General features: G+C 51.2%; 2 protein-coding genes across 2 annotated transcripts in view; both read right to left on the reverse strand.

Annotated features, from left to right (window-relative positions):
- Positions 1–338: 338 nt before the first annotated feature.
- On the reverse strand, positions 339–2304 carry LOC116976535 (vegetative cell wall protein gp1-like). Its single transcript, XM_033026425.1, has 2 exons — positions 1389–2304; positions 339–1357 (listed from the first exon to the last, which is right to left on the reverse strand). Exons 1-2 carry the CDS (start codon positions 2302–2304, stop codon positions 339–341), a joined length of 1935 nt encoding a protein of 644 aa, XP_032882316.1.
- A 575-nt stretch (positions 2305–2879) lies between these two features.
- LOC116976536 (ABC transporter G family member 20-like) overlaps positions 2880–12157 on the reverse strand; it is a 63646-nt gene continuing 54368 nt past the window's right edge. The window contains exons 18-19 of the mRNA XM_033026426.1: positions 7602–7706; positions 2880–3272 (exon numbers count right to left, since the gene is read on the reverse strand). Coding sequence (XP_032882317.1) covers positions 3166–3272; positions 7602–7706 — 212 coding nt within the window. The 3' untranslated portion in view covers positions 2880–3165. The remainder of the gene's footprint in view (positions 3273–7601; positions 7707–12157) is intronic.

A 12157-nucleotide genomic window follows, 5' to 3' on the forward strand; every position in this document is an offset into this window, starting at 1 on the left:
TGGGGGCCAAGAGTGGATATTTTTAAAGCAGGTCCAATCGTCAAGTCAACGGGATCTAAACCACAGCTAATAATGAATGACCTGTGGAGGAAGGAACTGCAGATGCTGCTCTTTATGGAGGGAGTGACTGAGGGTAGGGGAAAGGAGAGGGAGGGAGAGGTGAGGGAGGGATTAGAGGAGAGGAGGAGAGGGGAAAGAAGAGGGAGGGTGAAGGGGGGGGAAGTGCTGGGGGATGAGCCGCGCCTGCGCAGTTGGGGGCTATGGGTGTGTGGTGGAATATTGCGTTGGGGAGCAGAGCCAGCGGGTCTGTACTTAGTCTAGTACGACAATAAAACACTTTACACTCTTGACAATCTAACGAGGCACTGGGACACGGCACTGGGGGACACGGCACTGGGGGACACGGCACTGGGACACGGCACTGGGGGACACGGCACTGGGGGACACGGCACTGGGACACGGCACTGGGACACGGCACTGGGGGACACGGCACTGGGACACGGCACTGGGGGACATGGCACTGGGACACGGCACTGGGGGACACGGCACTGGGACACGGCAATGGGGGACACAGCACTGGGGGACACGGCACTGGGGGACGCGGCACTGGAGGACACGGCACTGGGGGACACGGCACTGGGGGGCACGGCACTGGGGGACACGGCACTGGGGGACACGGCACTGGGGGACACGGCACTGGGGGACACGGCACTGGGGGACACGGCACTGGGGGACACGGCACTGGGGGTCACGGCACTGGGGGACACGGCACTGGGGGACACGGCACTGGGGGACACGGCACTGGGGGACACGGCACTGGGGGTCACGGCACTGGGGGACACGGCACTGGGGGACACGGCACTGGGACACGGCACTGGGGGACACGGCACTGCGACACGGCACTGGGGGACACGGCACTGCGACACGGCACTGGGGGACGCGGCACTGGGGGACACGGCACTGGGGGACACGGCACTGGGGGACGCGGCACTGGGGGACGCGGCACTGGGGGACACGGCACTGGGGGACACGGCACTGCGACACGGCACTGGGGGACGCGGCACTGGGACACGGCACTGGGGGACACGGCACTGGGGGACGCGGCACTGGGGGACACGGCACTGGGGGACACGGTACTGGGGGACACGGCACTGGGGGACACGGCACTGGGGGACACGGCACTGGGGGACACGGCACTGGGGGACACGGCACTGGGGGACACGGCACTGGGGGACACGGCACTGGGGGACGCGGCACTGGGACACGGCACTGGGGGACGCGGCACTGGGGGACGCGGCACTGGGGGACACGGCACTGGGGGACACGGCACTGGGGGACACGGCACTGGGACACGGCACTGGGGGACACGGCACTGGGGGACACGGCACTGGGGGACACGGCACTGGGGGTCACGGCACTGGGGGACACGGCACTGGGGGACACGGCACTACGACACGGCACTGGGGGACACGACACTGCGACACGGCACTGGGGGACACGGCACTGCGACACGGCACTGGGGGACGCGGCACTGGGGGACACGGCACTGGGGGACGCGGCACTGGGGGACGCGGCACTGGGGGACACGGCACTGGGGGACACGGCATTGCGACACGGCACTGGGGGACGCGGCACTGGGACACGGCACTGGGGGTCACGGCACTGGGGGACACGGCACTGGGGGACACGGCACTGGGGGACGCGGCACTGGGGGACGCGGCACTGGGGGACGCGGCACTGGGGGACGCGGCACGGGGGGACACGGCACTGGGGGACACGGCACTGGGGGACACGGCACTGGGGGACGCGGCACTGGGGGACGCGGCACTGGGGGACACGGCACTGGGGGACACGGCACTGGGGGACGCGGCACTGGGGGACGCGGCACTGGGGGACGCGGCACTGGGGGACGCGGCACTGGGGGACGCGGCACTGGGGGACGCGGCACTGGGGGACGCGGCACTGGGGGACACGGCACTGGGGGACGCGGCACTGGGGGACGCGGCACTGGGACTCGGCACTGGGGGACGCGGCACCGGGGGACGCGGCACCGGGGGACGCGGCACCGGGGGACGCGGCACCGGGGGACGCGGCACCGGGGGACGCGGCACCGGGGGACGCGGCACCGGGGGACGCGGCACCGGGGGACACGGCACCGGGGGACACGGCACCGGGGGACACGGCACCGGGGGACACGGCACCGGGGGACACGGCACCGGGGGACACGGCACCGGGGGACACGGCACCGGGGGACACATCTCCTGCCTGCTTGGCCCAGAGTTTGAAGAAGCATGAAGATGGCATTTCCAACATTTAAGTTTGATGAAAGGAGTTATTTAAGTAGATGATTTTGTTTAGCTGATGATGAATACGTGGCCTGACCACAAACAGCTGACACTCTGGAGCAGACACGTGTACAGTGGGGAAAGTCTAACGGTCCAGGAATGAGTGGGAACGTTGGTAGACTTTGTGATAACAGCAGATTGAGCTGTGGAATGTGCACTTGCCATTTCCAAACTCAATGTATTAATAAGGCGACCATGGGCTGTGGCAGAATTCCCACAAGAAAGTGCAGGAAGAATGCTAGAGAAAATAATTGGATAAACAATGAGTCAAGGGAGCGGTATGTTTACACAGGATGGATGAGCGGGATGGGAAAAATGGCATTTGTCATCAATATTTACGTGATCTTGAGAATAAAGCCACTTCAACTCCTCTGGGCCAAATAACCAATGATTCTGTCTATTTCAAGGGTAAGACATCTCACGCACACACTCAGCCAGTCACCAGCATGCATGGAGCAGGGAGCTCGGGGAAGGCAGGCAGCTTTATTCAACTTATTCATTTCCAATACAGCCGCACACTTATCCTCATTAACAATCTTTGTGTTTCAAAGTTAGATTAAAAACAAAACACTGTAGAAATGCTAAGTTTGGCACAAAATTCATTTTCAACTCTACAATTACAGATGGTTTCTCTCTGAACCTCCTCCTGAGCTTCCGTTACCTGGATGTCGATCGATCATTCAGATCTAGTCCTCGAAACAGACTATTCCTTCTCTCCAGAGATGCTGCCTGACTCGCTGGTATACTCCAGCTTTTGGTGTCTATCTTCGGTTTAAACCAGCATCTGCAGTTCCTTCCAACACATTTCTTCCCATCTTTGTTATCTTCTTACTTTCAATATTATTGTTGCTAATAAAAGGAAAAATGCATTCCAGGACAACGTGATGACAAATGCAGTCCACACAGGCCAGTGGCTGAATCCCCAACCTGTAAGATTAAAGGCAAGGGGTTGGAATGGGTTAGGGACAGGGCATTGGAAGGGGCAAACTGCCATGACAAAGCTGTCACCTTTAATTACTGAGCTTCTCAGTCATTCTAATCGAACGTCATTAACATGAGGAGGGGGTTCATCTCTTCTCACTAAACCCAGAGCACCTGCCCAAAAGTAGGTTTCTGTGAAAATAATGCGCGTTGAGTAATATACATCCGCAGTGGCAAAAAGATGTTGAGGGTTTTGTAAAGACACAAAGTGCTGGAGTAACTCAGCTGGGTCAGGCAGCATCTCTGGAGACAAGGAACAGGTGACGTTCTGGGTCGAGACCCTTCATGTCTTCTTGTGTGTTATTCTAAACTGTTTAACAGAGAGTCACAGTCATAGAACGTGGAAACAGGCCCTTCGACCCAAATTGCCCACTCCGACCATGATGTCCCTGCCTGCCTTTGGTCCATATCCCTCTAAACCTGTCCCATCCATGTACCTGTCTATCTGTCTCTTAAACGTTGGGATAGTCCCAGCCTCAACTACCACCTCTGGCAGCTTGTTCCATACACCCACCACCCTTTGTGTGAAAAAGTCACCCCTCAGGTTCCTATTAAATCTTTTCCCCTTCACCTCTGGTCCACAATTCCCCTAATCTGGGCAAGAGAGTCTTTTTTTTTAGTTTAGTTTAATGTTAATTTTGTTTGAAGGGCCTCAGATGTATTAATTATCAAGCAAACATCTAGTTAAAGTAATACTCCCACCCCTTGCCTCTTTCCTGTGCACCCACCCTGCACCCATGTCTGTTACTACCCGCCCCCCCATCCACGCGCCATATCTTAAGTGGGGGGCCACTTGCGCCATTCCTTAAGTGGGGGGCTACCATCGACTCCACAGTCAAAAAGGCACAACAGAGGATGTACTTCCTGCGGCAGCTGAGGAAACACAATCTGCCACAGGCAATGATGGTCCAATTCTACACGGCCATCGTAGAGTCTGTTCTCACCTTCTCCATCATGGTCTGGTTTGGCTCAGCCACCAAGCACGACACCTGGAGGCTGCAGCGAATCGTCCGATCAGCTGAGAAGGTTATTGGCTGCAACCTTCCCTCCATTGATGAACTGTTCACTGAAAGGGCCAGGAAGTGAGCGGGCAAGATCATCTCTGACCCCTCTCACCCTGGCCACAAACTCTTTGAATCACTTCCCTCTGGAAGGCGACTCCGGACTGTCAAAGCTGCCACAGCCAGACATAAAAACAGTTTTTATCCACGAGTAGTTGCTCTACTCAACAGCCAAAAATCTGTAGCCTCCCTTTGATCTGGTATTTTGTTGGTTCACATGCTTGATCAATGGTGTTTTATCATTAATGTTTTATTATTATTAATGTTTAGTGTTTTCTGAGTCATTCGTAACTGTCACTATATGTCATGTTGTTACTTGTGGGCGGAGCACCAAGGCAAATTCCTTGTATGTGAATATTTGGCCAATAAACTTACTTACTTACTTATCTGTGGCTGCAGCTTTGCATTTCACATTTGTCCAGGTTTGCCCAAGTGGGGGAGTGGCTGTTTGGGTAATCATGGGGTAATCATTTTTTTATTTTTTTATTGGTGGAATCATCTACCCTGGGTGCATTGTGATGGGTCATTAATTCACCAACTGGAAAAGCATTCGCTGCCACAACAAAAGGCAAAACTAAAGTCAGCGATTCACAGATTACATTTGCAAAGGGCTGCTCAATGTGACAAAACGTAACCAAGTGCAGGTGTAACACTGAGGCTCTATAAGGCGCTGGTCAGGCCGCACTTGGAGTCTTGTGAACAGATTTGGGCCCCGTATCTGAGGAAGGATGTGCTGGCTCTGGAGTGGGTGCAGAGGAGGTTCACAAGAATGATCCCAGGAATGAGTGGGTTAACATATGATGAGTGTTTAACGGCACTGGGCCTGTACTCACTGGAGTTTAGAAGGTTGAGGGGGGGACCTCATTGAAACTTACAGAATAATGAGAGTGGATGTAGAAAGGATGTTTCCACTGGTGGGAGAGTCTAGGACCAGAGGTCACAGCCTCAGAATTAAAGGGCGCTCTTTTAGAAAGGAGGTGGGGAGGAACTTCTTTAGTCAGTGGGTAGTTAATCTGTGGAACTCATTGCCACAGAGGGCTGTGGAGGAAAAGGCAGTGGATATTTTTAAGGCAGAGATAGACAGATTCTCGATTAGAACGGGTGTCAAGAGTTATGGGGAGAAGGCAGGAAAATGGGATTAGGAGGCTATCAGCCATGATTGAATGGCGGAGTGGACTCGATGGGCTGAATGGCCTAATTCTACTCCTATAACTTGTGTTTGAATCAGGAGCAGTGGTTTAGAGAGGGAACAATGAATGCGTTCCTGCATTTCATTCACATTTACTATGTCTAATAAATGACAGAGATATGGAGAAAACTCTGCCAGGGAAGAGCTTGCAATATGGCCTGGATATGCTGGAGCACCAAAGTCTTCATGGTTTACATTGCATCCTTCATTTAGTTTGAAACGTATATTGCAGATTTTCAAGTGTAAAAATAATGAAGCATCAAGTGTAAGGAATGGTTTTAAACTTGGTTCTGATCACACTTCTTCCTTCTGATATATGTGCGATATATAAAAACTCAACAGCCTCACAGTACAAGGGAGGCAGGGAACTGAAGGACAGACATGCTCAGGGCAAGCACGTTTGTGGAAACCTCACAGTGATCTCCTGAGCTCAGTCGGCCCACCGGGGAACGAGGCAATGGGCCAGGACAGCGCGGCCAGAGTCAACCCTGATTGGCCAACGCGGCCAAGAGTCAACCCTGATTGGCCAACAAAGCCAAGAGTCAACCCTGATTGGCCAACTCGGCCAAGAGTCAACCCTGATTGGCCAACGCGGCCAAGAGTCAACCCTGATTGGTCAATGCGGCCAAGAGTCAACCCTGATTGGCCAACGAAGCCAAGAGTCAACCCTGATTGGCCAACGAAGCCAAGAGTCAACCCTGATTGGCCAACGCGGCCAAGAGTCAACCCTGATTGGCCAACGAGGCCAAGAGTCAACCCTGATTGGCCAACGTGACCAAGAGTCAACCCTGATTGGCCAACGCGGCCAAGAGTCAACCCTGATTGGCCAACGAGGCCAAGAGTCAACCCTGATTGGCCAACGAAGCCAAGGGTCAACCCTGATTGGCCAACGCGGCCAAGAGTCAACCCTGATTGGCCAACGAGGCCAAGAGTCAACCCTGATTGGCCAACGAAGCCAAGGGTCAACCCTGATTAGCCAACGCGGCCAAGAGTCAACCCTGATTGGTCAACGCGGCCAAGAGTCAACCCTGATTGGCCAACGTGACCAAGAGTCAACCCTGATTGGACAACGTGACCAAGAGTCAACCCTGATTGGCCAACGTGACCAAGAGTCAACCCTGATTGGTCAACGCGGCCAAGAGTCAACCCTGATTGGTCAACGCGGCCAAGAGTCAACCCTGATTGGTCAACGCGGCCAAGAGTCAACCCTGATTGGTCAACGCGGCCAAGAGTCAACCCTGATTGGTTAAAGAAGGGGAGTTGATCCTTTTTGGTCAATGAGGGGGAGTCAACCCTGATTTAGTGGATGAGCTAAACATGTGACACAAGAACAGCTAGAACACCTAACTGTACAGTACAGGAACAGGCTCTTCTGCCCACAATGTCCATGCCCAACATGATGCCAGATTAAACTAATCTCTTCTGCCTGCAAGCGATCCATATCCCTCCATTCCATGCATATGCATGTGCCCATCTCTGAAGCCTGAAGATGGTCTCAACCCGAAACGTCACCTATCCATGTTCTCCACAGATGCTGCCTGACCCGCTGAGTTATGGTGCAGCAGCATCTATGGAGTTAAGGAAATAGGCAAAGTTTCGGGCCGAAACCCTTCTGGAAATAGGCAAGGGTTTCGGCCCGAAACGTTGCCTATTTCCTTAGCTCCATAGATGCTGCTGCACCTGCTGAGTTACTCCAGCACTCTGTGAAACGTCACCTATCCATGTTCTCCACAGATGCTGCCTGACCCGCTGAGTTACTCCAGCACTCTGTGAAACGTCACCTATCCATGTTTTCCACAGATGCTGCCTGACCCGCTGAGTTACTCCAGCACTCTGTGTCTATATTTGGTGTAAACCAGCATCTGCAGTTCCTTGTTTCCACTATACATAAAATATATTTGGAATCTATATCATTATTGCCAAAGCTGAACCTTTTTAATGATGAAGATTAGTTTTTAGAAACATCGATTACCTTTCAAATAAGTAACGTAAATGGGGACGTACGTCTGCAAAACGTTTGCTTACCTCGGTAGAGTATACATCGCAGAGCTTCTGATGCATACGTTTGTGGCAAAGTTAAACTGATGCATCTGAGCGCGTACGGAATACTTTCAACTGGCCAAATGACTCCTGCAAACAAGAAAGCGGAAACAAGCTGGGAATCAATCAGTTGCTAAAACACAGCTGCCACTGGGCTGGGTGGGGAAAGACTGAGTGGAGAAGCTGTTCTTTGTGTTGTACAGCATGAGAAGAAGGGTCTCGATACAAAACGTCTCTCCAGAGATGCTGCCTGTCCTGCTGAGTTACTCCAGCATTTTGTGTCTTTCTTCGATGTCAACCAGCATCTGCAGTTCCTTCCTACACATGTCTTATTGTGTTCTGGATTGAACTGCTGATTAAATATCTTAGGGAAAGAAACTGCCAGCTGTGGGGAGCAGTGCAGTGGTGAATGTGGCCAGTCAGGTAACCTGTACAGGTACACTGGGCTAAATGCCTGTTTCCCTGCTCTGTCAATCTGACTGCTGGTGTTATTCATAATCACTAGATCATTTGTTACAAGAGGCGCAGCTTGAAACAACGAGATGTTATAATCTGTTAAATTGTTACAGTGGTACATCCCACACATTTTACCAACAGGTAGCTACTTATATTCCCAACCCCAAGTGTCGGCAATCCATGTTCTCCTCATGCCCCTGTCCCACTTAGGAAACCTGAACGGAAACCTCTGGAGACTTTGTGCCCCACCCAAGGTTTCCGTGCGGTTCCCAGAGGTTTTTGTCAGTCTCCCTACCTGCTTCCACTACCTGCAACCTCCGGCAACCACCTGCAACCTCCGGGAACCGCACGGAAACCTTGGGTGGGGCGCAAAGTCTCCAGAGGTTTCCGTTCAGGTTTCCTAGGTGGGACAGGGGCATATGTTGCTGCCTCACAGCACCAGAGACCCGGGGTTGATACCGACCACGGGTGTCTGTGTGGAGTTTGCACGTTCTCCCCATGACCGCACGGGTTTTCTCCAGGTTTTCCGTTTTCCTTCCACGTTCTGCTCTGTAGGTTAATTAGCTTCTGTGAAATTGTACATTGTCCCTAGTGTGTGTGCAGGGTAGTGTTAGTGTGTGGTGATCACTGGTCGGCACGGACTCGGTGGGCCGAAGGGCCTGTTTCCGTGCTGTATTTCTAAACTAAACTAGACTATCAAACCCTCTCTTCAATACATCTCTATTGGTCCTCACTTTAATACATCGTCTACAGGGGTGGGGAAAGACTGAGTGGAGAAGCTGTTCTTTGTGTTGTACAGCATGAGAAGAAGGGTCTCAACACAAAGCGCTCACTTTAATATATTAAGTAGTAGCTCTACTCAATAACCAAAAATCTGTAGCCTCCTTTTGCTCTGGTATTTTATTTAATTCACATGTTTTATTATTAATGTTTAATGTTTTATGTGTCATTCCTAACTGTCACTGTATGTCACGTTGTCACTTGCGGGCGGAGCACCAAGGCAAATTCCTTGTATGTGAATACTTGGCCAATAAACTTATTCATTCATTCATTCATTCATTTTGTCTACAGGGGCCCTCTCTTTAATACATGGTCTATCGGCCCCTCTGTCAAATTGGTCAGAGCTCCTGTCAATGATACAAGAGGTCTCTGCACAAGCTGCAGTTTAGGGTCCTCTATATAACATAGAGGCTGTCAGAGTGCCATTGAGAGAAAAACACAAAGGGCTAGAATAACTCAGCAGGTCAGACAAAACGTGTATCGATCATTTTCCATGAATGTCAGAAAATTGACAGAAAATCTGTTTGTCAATAACTTATTTATTTTGGAGCAAAGGTTTCCTTGTTATGATAATATATCAACGAGCCGTCACTCAACTTGGCTATTTTAATAACTGCTGGATGTATTGAAATTCTGGCAACATAACGTGGAAATCCCAGGTTGTTATTTACCGGGAGACAGGACTGAAGATGCTAAAACGCACACCTCCAGATTCAGGGACAGTTTCATCCCAGCTGTTGTCAGGCAACTGAACCATCCAACCACAACCAGAGAGCAGTCCTGAACTACTATCTACCTCATTGGTGACCCTCGGACTATCCTTGATCGGACTTTGCTGGCTTTACCTTACACTAAACGTTATTCCCTTATCATGTATATAGTGGAGTCAGGTGATATGGAGAGAAGGCAGGAACGGGGTACTGATTGGGGATGATCAGCCATGATCACATTGAATGGTGGTGCTGGCTCGAAGGGCCGAATGGCCTACGCCTGCACCTATTGTCTATAATAACACATCTGTGATGTCATTCACTACTGAAAATCATTGCCACCACTCTGACAGGTACCTCTGTCAAATCTGGAGTGTTCTCATTCAAGCTGATAGAAACGTACAAAATTCTTAAGGGGTTGGACAGGCTAGATGCAGGAAGATTGTTCCCGATGTTGGGGAAGTCCAGAACAAGGGGTCACAGTTTAAGGATAAGGGGGAAGTCTTTTAGGACCGAGATGAGAAAAACATTTTTCACACAGAGAGTGGTGAATTCTCTGCCACAAAAGGTAGTTATGTGGCTATATTTAAGAGGGAGTTAGATGTAGCTCTTGTGGCTAAAGGGATCAGGGGGTATGGAGCGAAGGCAGGTACAGGATACTGAGTTGGATGATCAGCCATGATCATATTGAATGGCGGTGCAGACTCGAAGGGCCGAATGGCCTATTCCTGCACATATTTTCAATGTTTCTGTCTATGATCACAATGAATGGCGGTGCTGGCTCGAAGGGCCGAATGGCCTATTCCTGCACATATTTTCTATGTTTCTATGTTTCTATGTGCTGGCTGAGGCAAGTTACTGGTTCCTTCCATTCAAAGTCACCCCTCCACCCAAGCTTGTCTTGCAGCAAAGATAAAGTCCCTTCATTCAGTTCAAACATGGTCAGGGTAGAGGTTGTATGGCTCAGTGCCCACAACTTATCCTCACCCTATTCAAGAAGGAACAGCAGGCTCTGGAGAATCGAAGGTAGACAAAAATTGCTGGTGAAACTCAGCGGGTGCGGCAGCATCTATGGAGCGAAGGAAATAGGCAACGTTTCAGCCCGAAACCCTAAAGGAAATAGGCAAAGTTTCCGGCCGAAACCCGGAAGGGTTTCGGCCCGAAACGTTGCCTATTTCCTTCGCTCCATAGATGCTGCCGCACCCGCTGAATTTCTCCAGCAATTTTGTCTAACTTATCCTCACCCTGTCCACAGTAAGACCATTGTCTCTCCCTCAGAGTCTACACGAGTTCCTGTTTTGGTTCTGGTGTCCTGTTTATGTCGCTGCCTCACTTTCCTGTTGTGTAACTAGGAACAATTTCACCAAATCCTCTCAGCAACGCAGTGTCTCAGCTTTCCCCGCCCAAGCCTTTTCCTTTGTACTCTGATGAAATGTTAGAAACATAGAAACATGGAAAATAGGTGCAGGAGTAGGCCATTCAGCCCTTCGAGCCTGCACCGCCATTCAATATGATCATGGCTGATCATCCAACTCAGTATCCTGTACCTGCCTTCTCTCCATACCCCCTGATCCCTTTCGCCACAAGGGCCACATCTAACTCCCTCTTAAATATAGCCAATGAACTGTGGCCTCAACTACCTTCTGTGGCAGAGAATTCCAGAGATTCACCACTCTCTGTGTGAAAAAAAAAATTCTCATCTCGGTCCTAAAAGACTTCCCCCTTACCCTTAAACTGTGACCCTTTGTCCTGGACTTCCCCAACAGCGGGAACAATCTTCCTGCATCTAGCCTGTCCAACCCCTTAAGAATTTTGTAAGTTTCTATAAGATCCCCCCTCAATCTTCTAAATTCTAGCGAGTACAAGCTGAGTCTATCCAGCAGCACAATCTCTTGAATCGGCTGAACTTAACATTACAATATATTTACTTTAGTGTGGAGGCAACAAACGTGGTGAACAAATGGGTTCCTTTATTCAGGCATGAAAGGTTTGTCAAACATGCACGTTGGGCCTTTAACACAAAGTTGTTGTTGCTGCTGCGAGGCTGTTGCCTCGTGGGCTCGAGCTGAGCCCCTGCTGAGGTGGAATTGTGTGCAGTTTTGGTCCCCTAATCTGAGGAAGGACATTCTTGCTATTGAGGGAGTGCAGCGTAGGTTCACCAGGTTAATTCCCGGGATGGCGGGACTGTCATATGCTGAGAGAATGGAGCAGCTGGGCTTGTACATTCTGGAGTTTAGAAGGATGAGAGGGTATCTCATTGAAACATATAAGATTGTTAAAGGGTTGGACACGCTAGAGGCAGGAAACATGTTCCCGATGTTGGGGGAGTCCAGAACCAGGGGCCACAGTTTAAGAACAGAGAGTGGTGAATCTCTGGAACTCCCTGCCACAGAGGGTAGTCGAGGCCAGTTCATTGGCTATATTTAAAAGGGAGTTAGATGTGGCCCTTGTGGCTAAGGGGATCAGAGGGTATGGAGAGAAGGCAGGTACGGGATACTGAGTTGGATGATCAGCCATGATCATATTGAATGGCGGTGCAGGCTCGAAGGGCCGAATGGCCTACTCCTGCACCTAATTTCTATGTTTCTATGTTTC

The sequence above is a fragment of the Amblyraja radiata genome, chromosome 8 (assembly GCF_010909765.2).
Source record: "Amblyraja radiata isolate CabotCenter1 chromosome 8, sAmbRad1.1.pri, whole genome shotgun sequence".
NCBI lineage: Eukaryota > Metazoa > Chordata > Chondrichthyes > Rajiformes > Rajidae > Amblyraja > Amblyraja radiata.